The sequence below is a fragment of the Dendrobates tinctorius genome, unplaced genomic scaffold (assembly GCF_039654945.1).
Source record: "Dendrobates tinctorius isolate UK_male_01 unplaced genomic scaffold, ASM3965494v1 ptg000038l, whole genome shotgun sequence".
Classification (NCBI taxonomy): Eukaryota; Metazoa; Chordata; class Amphibia; order Anura; family Dendrobatidae; genus Dendrobates; species Dendrobates tinctorius.
This window is the reverse complement of record NW_027361706.1, coordinates 15,348,501-15,362,047: the sequence shown is the minus strand read 5'-3', so window position 1 is coordinate 15,362,047 and position 13,547 is coordinate 15,348,501. Positions and strand designations below refer to the sequence as shown.

General features: G+C 42.2%; 1 protein-coding gene across 1 annotated transcript in view; it reads right to left on the bottom strand.

The window, feature by feature from the left end:
- SLC6A11 (solute carrier family 6 member 11) overlaps positions 1 to 13,547 on the bottom strand; it is a 325,430-nt gene that overhangs the window by 83,303 nt on the left and 228,580 nt on the right. The window contains exon 8 of the mRNA XM_073574234.1: positions 3,344 to 3,447. Within this exon, the coding sequence (XP_073430335.1) occupies positions 3,344 to 3,447 (104 nt within the window). The remainder of the gene's footprint in view (positions 1 to 3,343; positions 3,448 to 13,547) is intronic.

Sequence of the window (13,547 nt, the reverse complement as noted above, 5' to 3'; positions counted from 1 at the left end):
GACAGGAGAGTATTATTATTTTTAAGCATAATAAAAGTATTTTCAGGGTACTAACAATTTACAATGAATTTCTGGAAATTCATTCAACTTTAAATTTGATGCAGAGAACATATTGGTGAGAAAATCTCCCATGGTCACTATATTTTTCTATGTTAAAGGGGTACAAGGGTACTTTTTTAAAAGTAACAGACTAATCCCTATAATCCTTATAAAAGAGAAAAAGAACTTATATCAATGGAATCCCATGCTTCCATTGCTCTAGTGCTGCCTCTCCAATAGTCTCTGCCAGACCAGAAGTGATGACCACCATCAACCTGACCTTTGAAGTCACTGATTAGCTGCAGGGTTAGGTGACCGGTAGTCAGAACATCACTGCTTCCTGTCTGGTGGAGACCATTGGAGAGGCAGCACTGGAATGGGGTAATGGCTTCCAGTGGCTAGCAAGGAACTGTTTTTCCTATCATAAGCATGGCTTCCAAATGTAAAATTAAAAGAAATAAAAAAAAAAAACAGGAAAGCATTTTATATAAAATAAGATAAATAAATACCACCGGTAATTTTCTCACCATTAAAGGGATTTTCTCATGAACAAAGTACATGTTAACCAATATATCATGGCTTATTTATAAGTTCAACAATTGATTACTTTTTAAAGATATATTCCTGTGGTGCGATTATCTTATATATGTGACCCTGCTATGTATTGTCTTATTTGATATGTCTGCCGCTGCTCATGGTTTCATATACAGAGCTTGAGATTAGGGTAGGAAACATATGTGAATATATTGGTGACATAGGAGTCTCAGCTGCTAGTTTTTGTGAGGGAACACCTTTCTTGCCTGTTTGTTTTATCATAGGAGTTATTGTGTCTTCTGTATCACTAGACATGTGATCTCATCATAGATCATGTCAGTGACATATGAGTTCAATGGTCAGAGCTTTTGTCCTTCCCTTCATTATAGTCAATGAACGAAACAATGAGAATAGAATAGATAATGATTTATCCTTATGGATAGGATAATTTGCTTGTGTAACTTAAGGGCCCCATACACATTAGATGGCTGTCAACTGAATGATATTCTCATTTGGTTTAGTGTTCCTGTGTTTTCTATGAGAGAGCTGCTGGCTGACATGTTGGCTGGTGGCTTACCTCCTGGAGAACAATACGATTGGCACTCCAAAATCGGACATGCCTGATTGACATCTCTCCTGACCATCAGTTGGCCGGAACCCCTAAACATTAGAATCTCAGCCAAACTCGTCAATATCGCCACGTTCGGCCCACAGTGATCTAATGAGTGTGGGGTTCTTTCGGGCTTAAAAGTTCAAACGTTACTATTAGAAAGTATTACCACAAAAAATATAGTAATATAGTCTTTCAATCGGACAGATAAAAACATTATACCAGTGATAAGCCTCTGGAAATATCTGTATGATGCAAGTACTGACCGCTGGTCTCCTGACCTGAACTTGACAACCCCATATATTCTTATGAGTCTGTCAAGTTCAGGTCAGGAGATCCATGACCAATCCGTTCATTACGGTCAGTGCGTGGACAGTGTTCACAAGCCTCTGAATTTAGTTTCAGAGACACTAGCCGCAACACAATTTGAGTTTCTCTGCATGGACATTAGACAAGTGACCATGGAGTCAAGTGATTAGTGGCATGGTTTCAGTTGAACTCCATATAAGTGAAAATTAAGTGATCTGAGTGACTTCAAATGAGACACGGTGCTAGACTAACCAAACTTATTGGGCTTCAACATGAAGTATTATTGAGAGTATATTGAGAATTGTGTGATAGAGGAAAAACATCGAGAAAAAGGGAATCCTGTGGATTTAAATAACTTTCCATCCTAAAGGTATAATGGGATTATAAGGAAATATCAAGAATTGTTCTGATGAACAGGTGATGCACAGTCAAGCAAATTGAAACCAAATGCAATGTTCGTGCTCCTACCAATGTGTCCGAATGCACAGCTCAGTGTAAAGGTAAACAAAAAGACAAGGCAAAAGAGATGAATCAATCACTTTGAGATTAATCAAATTTGCCTTGAGTTTCATAAAGTTCATGGATTCAATCTTTTTGTCATTCGAATTTCACAAATCCCACAAAACGGCCATTGGCTGCCATTTTGCTGGTTTAAAAGAGGCTGGTAAGGGGTTAAAAAAATAAAAAAAGTAATGCTAACTTGGTCCTTATCTGACGTGCCATGAAGCCATGCCTTGGTCAGCTTCTCGGGCCACACTGGGCTATTTCAGTGTCTTCCAGCACCCAGCATCCTTGGCGTCTCCTGAATTGACTAGGAAGTGACATCATGATGTCATTAAGTGCATGCCACATGACAAAATTACATTGTGGCCTAGATAGCAATGAAGGTGCCGAAGATGCCAGGCACCTTAAGATCTTAAAGAAATCAAACCAGTGACTGAACCAAACAAGACAACTGAGCCGGATAAGGAGTGCACGATGGGAAAGGGAAGGACCAGGTGAGAGTAACTTTTTTTTACATTTCTTACTTACTATATGCTATCAAAGACTAGTGTCTGAAGAGATCTCAGATCATTAGAATGTATACTCAAATTACATGCAAATCGAATTTCCTTCCCAAATTTGAGTGAGCTGCAAATTAAAAATCACTGCAAAATCATTGCCTGGTTCTATAAATTCAGTCCTGTTATGCACTATGCTAATGTGAGGGTCAAAATTTGGAACAAGCAGCATGAATAGATAATCACTTCCAAAAGGGTGTCAACAGATCAGGATTGTGGCTGTGCAGTAAAGTTGTGGAGGTATACCTAGGACTTCAGATACATTTAGTTAGACATTTGAACAATAGGGCTTACCCATGTGTTGTGACCCAACCAATTTTATCCCTTTATGACAGCTGTAGGACAATACACCATGCCATGAGGCTCATATAGTAATGGATTGGTTTTCAGAATATGGCATCTAGTTCTCTTTACTTCCCTAACCTTCACAGTTGCAAGACCTTCAATAGTTGCAAGACAAGGTAAAATGATAGAATGGGCTCTTGAGGAGATGTTAGGTCCTCCATCTAATTTGTGGCAAAAGTAAGAAGGTATCCGGTCATCCTGGGCCAAATTCCTGCAGAGCAAATTCAACACCTAGTGGAATTTCTGCCACAAAAAACTGCTATGGTTCTAAAGGTCATAGGAGGTCCACTGCACCACTAGATTGGTGTCATTCATAAAGTAGCCATGTAATGTATAGATAAATTTATATATTGGGCTATTTTATTTGCTCAATGTTCAAAACATTGCAAAACCAAGCGAAACCACAATTCATCAACAGCCTCTTTATATCTGCAAGTCAATGTACCTGTAGCAATTATTATTGTAGTTATTGTAACTTCCCAGAGCGGTCAAACATCCCAAGCAGATGGCATAAGAGAAGAAGATTTGAGTACCTGCATCTACCCAAACCTAAGAACACAGAAAGAAACATTCAATATGTAATATGTGAAGCAGAAGACTAACAAGATGCATTTTTACAACTCTCAAAATACATATTTATTCTCAATTACCACATATTTTAAAGGTTGTGTACATTTTGACCTACGTGCTGAACAAAATAAGTTTGTAACTTTTGGCAAATACAATGAGATGTCCTTGTTGCCCTTGATGCATATATTATCTCTCATACTCACTAGTTACCATGTTAAGTTATACACTGCAGTATACACCTGCTGCCTTACCGACATGTTATCTCAGGCTAATATATGCATCATTATTATGTGGCCAATATTTGGAACATCAACAAAATGCTAAAGTGTTTATCTCATCTTCGGTCATACGGAGTGCACCACTTCCACGTCTCATGGCTTACTGATTTCCGGGGACAGCGCACTTCCAATAACTGACAGTTCAGACCAATTGCATGGCTGAGGTACTGGTCTGAAGCGTGCACTCCTCCATGCTGCAAGCAGAGGCCACTCTGCATTTGCTGCATTTGAGAAGCTCAGGGGCACAAACGCACTGAAGACTAGAGTTGAGCGACTTTAGTCGGATCGGGTTTCATGAAACAAAATTTGTTTCAGATGAAACTGGTCCGACTAGGGCAAAAAAAGTCGGAGTTTCGTCCGAAACCAAACCCCAATGCAAGTCAATGGGAAATAAAAGTCGGCATTGAGCGGATGACATTCATCCACTCAATGCCGACTTTTATTCCCCATTGACTTGCTTTGGGGTTTGGTTTCGGACGAAACTCCAACTTTTTTTGCCCTAGTCGGACCAGTTTTATCTGAAACAAATTTTGTTTCATGAAACCCGATCCGACTAAAGTCGCTCAACTCTACTTCTATTGTATCATACTATGGAGGGAACTTTTTCTTTGCCAGTGACATTATTCAAACAGTTTGCATGTGCTAATAAAAGTGAACACCTGAGCACACCATATGAGACTGTGCTGTATTGATTTCCCCAGTGCTTGTAAAATGAATCTTATTGATTGGGAGTTCTAAAGGTATTGAAGAGAGTGTATTTTGCTCACAGTTTGGAGCCGAAACCAGGGAAAAGACCTGCATTATACTATTTGGATCTCAAGTGAGAATGGACCATCCAGTAAAAGTATATTCTAAGTTAAGAGTCATATTCTTACATTTGTATTTGACTTTTACTGAGAGTTGGTCTACCTCAATTTTCAGTAAGTTATTTTGCATTAAATTGTCTGGTCCAAGAACTGGGAAGAGTTACAGTGGGGCAAAAAAGTATTTAGTCAGTCAGCAATAGTGCAAGTTCCACCACTTAAAAAGATGAGAGGCATCTGTAATTTACATCATAGGTAGACCTCAACTATGGGAGACAAACTGAGAAAAAAAAATGCAGAAAATCACATTGTCTGTTTTTTTTTCATTTTATTTGCATATTATGGTGGAAAATAAGTATTTGGTCAGAAACAAGCAATCAAGATTTCTGGCTCTCACAGACCTGTAACTTCTTCTTTAAGAGTCTCCTCTTTCCTCCACTCATTACCTGTAGTAATGGCACCTGTTTAAACTTGTTATCAGTATAAAAAGACACCTGTGCACACCCTCAAACAGTCTGACTCCAAACTCCACTATGGTGAAGACCAAAGAGCTGTCAAAGGACACCAGAAACAAAATTGTAGCCCTGCACCAGGCTGGGAAGACTGAATCTGCAATAGCCAACCAGCTTGGAGTGAAGAAATCAACTGTGGGAGCAATAATTAGAAAATGGAAGACATACAAGACCACTGATAATCTCCCTCGATCTGGTGCTCCACGCAAAATCCCACCCCGTGGGGTCAGAATGATCACAAGAACGGTGAGCAAAAATCCCAGAACCACGCGGGGGGACCTAGTGAATGAACTGCAGAGAGCTGGGACCAATGTAACAAAGCCTACCAAAAGTAACACACTACGCCACCATGGACTCAGATCCTGCAGTGCCAGACGTGTCCCACTGCTTAAGCCTGTACATGTCCGGTCCCGTCTGAAGTTTGCTAGAGAGCATTTGGATGATCCAGAGGAGTTTTGGGAGAATGTCCTATGGTCTGATGAAACCAAACTGGAACTGTTTGGTAGAAACACAACTTGTCGTGTTTGGAGGAAAAAGAATACTGAGTTGCATCCATCAAACACCATACCTACTGTAAAGCATGGTGGTGGAAACATCATGCTTTGGGGCTGTTTCTCTGCAAAGGGGCCAGGACGACTGATCCGGGTACATGAAAGAATGAATGGGGCCATGTATCGTGAGATTTTGAGTGCAAACCTCCTTCCATCAGCAAGGGCATTGAAGAAGAAACACATGGCTGGGTCTTTCAACATGACAATGATCCAAAGCACACCGCCAGGGCAATGAAGGAGTGGCTTCGTAAGAAGAATTTCAAGTTCCTGGAGTGGCCTAGCCAGTCTCCAGATCTCAACCCTATAGAAAACCTTTGGAGGGAGTTGAAAGTCCGTGTTGCCAAGCGAAAAGCCAAAAACATCACTGCTCTAGAGGAGATCTGCATGGAGGAATGGGCCAACATACCAACAACAGTGTGTGGCAACCTTGTGAAGACTTACAGAAAACGTTTGACCTCTGTCATTGCCAACAAAGCATATATCACAAAGTATTGAGATGAAATTTTGTTTCTGACCAAATACTTATTTTCCACCATAATATGCAAATAAAATGAAAAAAAAACAGACAATGTGATTTTCTGGATTTTTTTTTCTCAGTTTATCTCCCATAGTTGAGGTCTACCTATGATGTAAATTACAGACGCCTCTCATCTTTTTAAGTGGTGGAACTTGCACTATTGCTGACTGACTAAATACTTTTTTGCCCCACTGTACCTATGATTTTTTTATCTATCTGCATGTGGTGGGATCAGTGTGACATATGGTAGTACTTGTACTTGGAGGACTGCTAATGTTGCCGTGTCTTGCTTGGCTGTTGAGAAGGATCAACTCAACAGAGGGGTGTCTTGTAGTCAAAATACTGTGTTTTTGTAGGGATTTTAATTGTCTATGGTGACTGCCTACCCCTGTAGGATTTTAAGTGTCTTTGATGCCTACGTACAGATGAGAAAAAAGTATGTTAACACTGATATAAGGTTCCAGGTTGTTAAGTGCTTAGAACCAGACCTGAGTGGCTTGGGAGTAAATAGATACAGATACATTTAAACTTGGGACTGTCCTCCTAAAAGACTATAAGAGTCATTGATGAGCAGTCATAAAGGAGTGCTTAGGAAGCAGCCCAGGGGTGGACAGGATATCGGGTCTCCACCGCAGCTCCAGCTGAGAACCTCCGATGAAGGATGGGAGCAATGAGAAAATTAAAAACGGTCTTAGGAGCTCAGCAAAGAGACACAGACAAGGTGGATGTTTATTAATAACATAGGGAATGAGGTAATTAAATGGGAAGCTGCCATTCACAACAGTCAACACAGTCCCATGATATAATGATAATCACATGTTAAGATGACATCATATATTATAATCAAAAAGGAGATAAAAGTATGTTGTATCTTACGTTTTATATGAAAAGTTTGCTTTTATCTCCTTTTTGATTACAATATATGATGTCATCTTTACATGTGACTATCATTATGTCATGTGACTATCATTATGTCATGTGACTGTTTTGACTGTTGTGCATGGCTGCTTCCCTTTTAAATATCCCATCCCCTATGTCATTACTAAACATCCACCTGATGAAGACGGATCCTCCATCGAAACGTGTTGTGGTTTAACCCCATCTCTCATCTGTGTCTCTTTCCTGTGCTCCTAAGACCATTTTTCATTTTCTCATTGGTCCTAAAAGACTATGACAGAGTATAAGTCTGTCAGTTTAAGAGATCGGTTAATCATGCTGAAATAGTTTACTAAAACAAAAAGAATCTTCTTTCCTTTGTCAGACATCCAACAGATGCAGGTCAAAAATAACTGTACAGGTTGAAGACCTTTAGGGCATTGGTGACTGCACATATTTATAAGCAGTCAAAAGAATATTTAATATGTAGATAAGGGACAGAGTATTTTCAGATGTTAGACTTAGGAGAAGAGTACTGTAAAGTCTTGCTGCATTGGGATCTGCATTGGGGTCTGACAAAACAAAGGAAACAATCCTTAAATCTTAAAAGAGAACGATGAAAGAGAAAGATGAGATGGTAGAAGAATATTTTGTAATTTAACTGAATGAACCTGAGAGACACATGTTGGGAACTACTTTTGTGAATGAAATAAAGAAACCTCAAGGGAAAAAATTGTTGACGTGTTGAGAAGAGGGAAGCATTTAAAAGACCTTTTGCAATTAGCTAAAGAGAGGAATGCAAAAGGCCCCATCCCCTCATTGAACAGATCATTGTGAATAATTTTTCCTCACCTTACGACATTGGAATAATTAATTAGCAACAGTTTTTAATTTTACCATTCCTACACCAAAGGTCAAATGAACTCTGGACAGAATTTTGGATTTCATAAAAAATACTCAGAAAGGGAAGTCGTTGTGTATGCAAATAATGTTTTTCTTTGGGAAATCATCAAAGCATGTTACGGTGACTTTCTTGGAAAACTGATTATTTTCTGTGCCTCTGTACCCAGACTGCCAATATTTATTTTTCTTGAACATAAACATGTACAGTACATGTACAATATTACCATAAGGTGCCCAAAATTCTCCGATAATGTCTACTGCTGTAATGTCCTCAATTTAGCAATAATGGACTCCTCCGCACTGGGAGATTATGTTATTTTAGTTTATAGTATATGGACTTATATTGATTGCTTGCTGTTCTGATCAAATCTCAAGTCAGGAACCATCAATCTTCCTTTTGTGTTTCCTAGCAGACCATAGATGTAAGGTCTAAGCATAAGGTAGTCTCCTTAGGACACTGTCTATGCTCCAAACATCTCTAACAGAGAAAAGTAAAGTCACAATACAACAGTGACCTATTTTTACATTCCGTAACAGAGGAGGAAATATCAGCATGCATGCATGTTATGATAGCATTGGTCTGACGCAACAGGACATGGCAGGGTTTGCTCATGTCCGAGATAAGCCCAATTTTAACTCAGATTTTGAGTTGTTTGTAGGTGGCTCCATATACCAAGGTGCTGGTCAACTCTAGACTGGATATGCTGAGGTTACACAACATGATGTAACAACAACAACTCCCTCCTCACCTATAGGCACATGAGGCAGAGCTGAAGGCACTAACTGAGGTCTGTAGAGTGACAAAGGGTAAGATGGCCAATGTGTATTTAGACAGTAGATCTTTCCTAACATCTCATGAGAAAACTATAAAAACTGCGGAGAATGTATAGGCCCTGATGGAGGCACTCCTGTTACCCAATAAGCTTGACATAATGAAAATAAAGCTTACATCTGAGCTGACAACGATGAAGCCAGACTAATTCCTCATACAGATGCAGGCATCAAGGAAGCAGCAAAGATGCCTACGGTCGAGTGTCAAGTACTAATGTAGACTATGACCTCAGTGGCACCTGTCACTTCTAATATTCTTAAATACCTGCAGGAGTGGGAGATGCAGAGAGCCCAGCTGACTGAGCAAGATTTGTGGAATAAGGGTGGTAAGCTTGGTCTGCTAACAAGCCCTCTACTCAGTGATAGCCAAGAAGCACATGGACTTACACATTTGTCATAGAAATCTGTGTCTGCTTTGGTGAACAAGGTATGGGTAACACCAGGGTTCTAATGTCATCGCAAAGTACTGAGCTTAGCAAGCACGTGCTGCTCCGTGTCGTTGCCTGATGTCAGGCTGTATAATTGGATCATGCAACAATGCAACCTGCCATCTAGATGTTGTAAGGCTAGATGCATCTCGGAGAAATTGGATTATTACCTTCTTGATGGACAGATGAAGAATATTGTGGTTTGTTATTTTAATTCTTTTACAGGGGACATTGACTTAAGTGGATTGGGAGCAAGGTGAGTGTAGCTTAATTTAGAGTCAATAAATGAGTCTATGCCATTTGTTCAAATAAAGGACTTTATTCTGAGTGATATTTTTTTCACAATTTGACTATGGGGTTAGTAACAGGGGTATCGTATAGATGCCTCTCCATTACAAACCCCTTGGCTTTATGTCACCTGACAACACAAAGTTGATTTCAACCCGAATACTTTCACCCCACTTTCCACCACTCCAGAGCAAGTGGTAAGGCTAAGTGCCAGATTTGGCGCATCTTATGGATGCGCCATTTCTCAGGCTGCTGAGAGCTGAGACCAGCTCCTGAAACAGATGTCACTGATAAGGTAAAAAAAGAGACCTGTTTTAGCGGGGACCCTGGGGTACAGCATCTTAAACTTCCAGCAAAGTGGATGAGATTTATAGAAATTTCATGCCCACTTTGCAATTTTTACATTGTAGTAAACTGACCTGCGGTGTGAATTTAAAATACCCAACATGTCATTTTCTCTTGTGAGTACACAGAACTCCATGTGTGGATTTTCCCCATAGAATCATATCAGATGCTGAAACTATGCAGGTAAATAACACATGCATTTTTTTGTGCATTTTCATGCTTTAAAAACACATGTAAACAATACATGACTGTATCAAGAAAGTTGTGTCAAAGCCAAATACCCGAAAGTGTCTAAAACAAAGCAGCTTTTTTTAAAATATGACATATCAAAAAGTGTTGAAAAATGCACAATAAACGCAATAAAATGTAAGGAAAAATGCACATCAAAAACTCACCAAATACACATTGTGGGAATGTAGCCTTAGGGCATGTGCATACGGTGTGTTTTAGATACCAGATAACTTCCTGAGTTTTCCAAGCAGTAGATGCTTCAGAAAAATGTCGGCTATGTTTTTGCTTAAACATCTTTGTTGGTGTTTTTTTCCCATTGTTTTTGCTCAGCCGCCGGTGTCTTTTTTCATTTAAACTTCAAATAGTGAGCAGTTTCCAAGCAGAAACCATCAAAAGAATCAACATGATACTTCCTTTAACTGCTTCCCAGCTTTTAAAGCTCATAGCAGCTAAAATAAGTGACAATAGATGATACATATGCACAGCAAGCTGGTTTTACATTACTGTGCGTTTATGTTCAGTTTTGTAGCATTTTTAATGCTTTTTCAGGCAGATTCCAGGTGGTGATTACCCTTAATATGTACACACAACTGCTTTTTGAGGCAGATTCTGTCTGGAATCTGCCAAAAAAAGTGCAGAAAAGGCACAAAAAATGTACATAACGCACAGCAATATAAAACCAATATGTTCAGTATTTTGTTACTTTTAACCACTTCAGGATTCAGAAACAATGGACAGGTGAAAAGAAGTAACTTGTTCATTCTTCGGATGACTTCTGCTTGGAAGCCCATCACTTTCTTAATAGAAGATACATTAAAAAGATGCAGGCCGAGGATCCACAGCAAAAACAACAGCAAACCACCGCTGGAGTGGCTTCAGGAAGAAGGTCGCACTGGTTTTGTGAAAAAGAACTGGATTGAAGACTGCGGAGACACAGGGGGACAGCAGGTGCTTCAGTTCACTAGCCAAAACCGAATGGACCAGGGCTCCTGTCACCGAATGCCCGCTCTCCTTTTACTGTGGACATACTACTACTCAGACATAACAGGGTGTGGGTAAAACTGTGTGGCAATACTTTATTGAACCACAAAACAGGCAAATAAAACATTAAGCACCCTTCTGTTGATTCGCTGGGATAAGAGCAGCTGTCACTTCAGAGATTCCAAGGTCGAGTACCTCCACCTGTGGCACGCACAGAGAGGACATAGCGGCAATCTTAGAATGCTGACAGTCCATTGAGGTACAAGGTCAGGTGATCAGAGGGACAAATGGATCACCCCTAGGGCTGTGGGGATCACTCGGTACCGGGCCGGTGTCTTAAAGGGATGTGTCGGGTTGGCGGTGACCCGGTCCGTGGCCCTGGGTCTCCATGTGAAATAGGTGAAATAAAGCTGAATAAAGTTTATAGGTAGATAGTTCGTGACGCCACCTGTGGTATCTGGTCAGAAGTGACCAGCGCTGTGGTGCAGATCTTCTGGGACAGATGGTATGGTGCAGCAAAGATGTAGTAGCTCTCCACAGGCAGCGCTGTAGTCCCAGGGAAACAGTAATAGATGTTGAGGTAGATGGTGTAGTGTTAGAGACAGAGATGCGCAGCAGTGCCAAGTGCTAGGCGTTGGGTTCCTGTCGCTGCACAGCAGGAATCCCGAGCTTTGCCTTTGGCGATCTCCCATTCTTCTCCGGCCGCAGTGGAGCCTGCTCAGCGGACTCGTCGATCCCAGCGCTCTGCTCACACCAGCATTGTAGGTTTGGTTGCTGTTGCCACCTCTGGTCCAGCTATAGCAACGCATGCTGGTCAGCAGCGAATGACTCCAGGGACTAAGTCCTCCTTTTGGTGCATTGAGCATGCCTGTGGGACGATCTCTCATTGGAGTTCGGAGGTGAAATGTTCAGGTCCTTCTCCAGCTCGGATTGGACCATCAGGAAGGTCCCGGAAGGACGCTGCTATAAAATGTTCGCATGGCCGCCCCACCATGCGCTATGATAGACATTGAGTCTTTTGCTTTAGTGGTGTGTCTGATGATGGATGTTTGATTCTGGTGACTGACTCATTAAGATCCCCCTCCTCGGTTGTGTATGAGTTAGGGCCTTAGAGTTAGTCTCTGCATCTAGCACTAGTACTGTTTAGCACCGCAGTGCAGTTAGCTTTGGTTTCATTTGCGCCAGTGGGTGCCAGACAGTGCAGACACAACTCTGCAGTTACAGCAGCGGCTATCCATGCAACGCCGTCCGCAGTTACTAGCGCTTTCCAGCACTGCTCTCACGCTGGTTAGTGGCGACCGCGAGGGTAGTCGTAGCATCCACTCTATGCGGTGTACTATTCCCAGTCGTGTCCTGTGAAGCTTAACATGGCACGGTTATATGCCGGCTAGTGCGGACTCCGTGAGGTAACAGAGTGCGCTCTTGCAAACACCGGGTCAGTGGTTACCCGCCGGTGCCCGGCTTCCACCTGTTATATCGCATCTGTCATTGTCTAGCAGCAGTTTCCATCTCTGCACGGTGGACCCCAGGCTGCGAACGCACCTCATTAACATCTTTATTATTTGGTGCGTTCTGCCAGCCTAACATTATCATAGCGCCGGGTCTGGCTAGCAATGGCGGACGATCAGTATCTGCCGAGATATATCCAGCAGCTGGAGGGCAGGTTGATGGCTCTTGAGCGGTCAACCTCAGCTGCGGATGTCACTGCAGTTGCTGCTCAGGCAGTTGCACAGGCTGTCTCCCGCGCCTCCACTTCCATATCTGTCCCGACATTGTCCTGTCTTCCACTGCCCGATAAGTTCTCGGGTGACAGCACCTCCTGCCGGGGTTTCATGAGCCAGTGCTCTGTTCATCTTGAGCTGCTGGCTATGCGCTTTCCCTCAGAAGGGGCCAAGGTGGGATTCATTATCTCCCTCCTGTCGGGCAGGGCTCTGTAGTGGGCCACTCCCCTGTGGGAGCGTGGTGATCCAGTGGTATAGAGTGCCGCCCAGTTCCTGGTATCCCTGAAACAGGTCTTTCTGGGACCACGGGTCACACATGATACGGCTCTCCAGTTGTTGGCACAGGTGCAAGGATCTCCTCGGTCTGCCATTATGCTGTCCGGTTTCGGACATTGGCTTCCGAGTTGGAATAGCCTGACAAGGCGCTTATACCAGTCTTCTGGAGGGGGTTGGCGGAACATGTCAAGGACGCTCTGGCCGCCATGGAGGTTCCACTTTCTCTGGAGGAGCTTATCACCATCTCCACCCGTATAGATCTCCGTTTCACAGAGCGGGGGTAGGAGCACTCCCAGTCAAGATTGAGGGTTAGGTTGGTTCCAACCTTTTCTAAACTCCCGGAACCTCCCGATTGGGCAATCGAGCCTTCTGAGGCCATGGAGGTGCTTTGCCCGGGCTCCAAGTCTCGCTCGGTGCATGCCCCCATGCTTTGTTTCAATGTCGACAGCTTGGTCACCTGGCTAACAGGTGCCCACAGCGGTCGGGAAATGCCAGCGTCTATTGGTAATCTGAGGAGGCCTACTAGATACTGAAATTT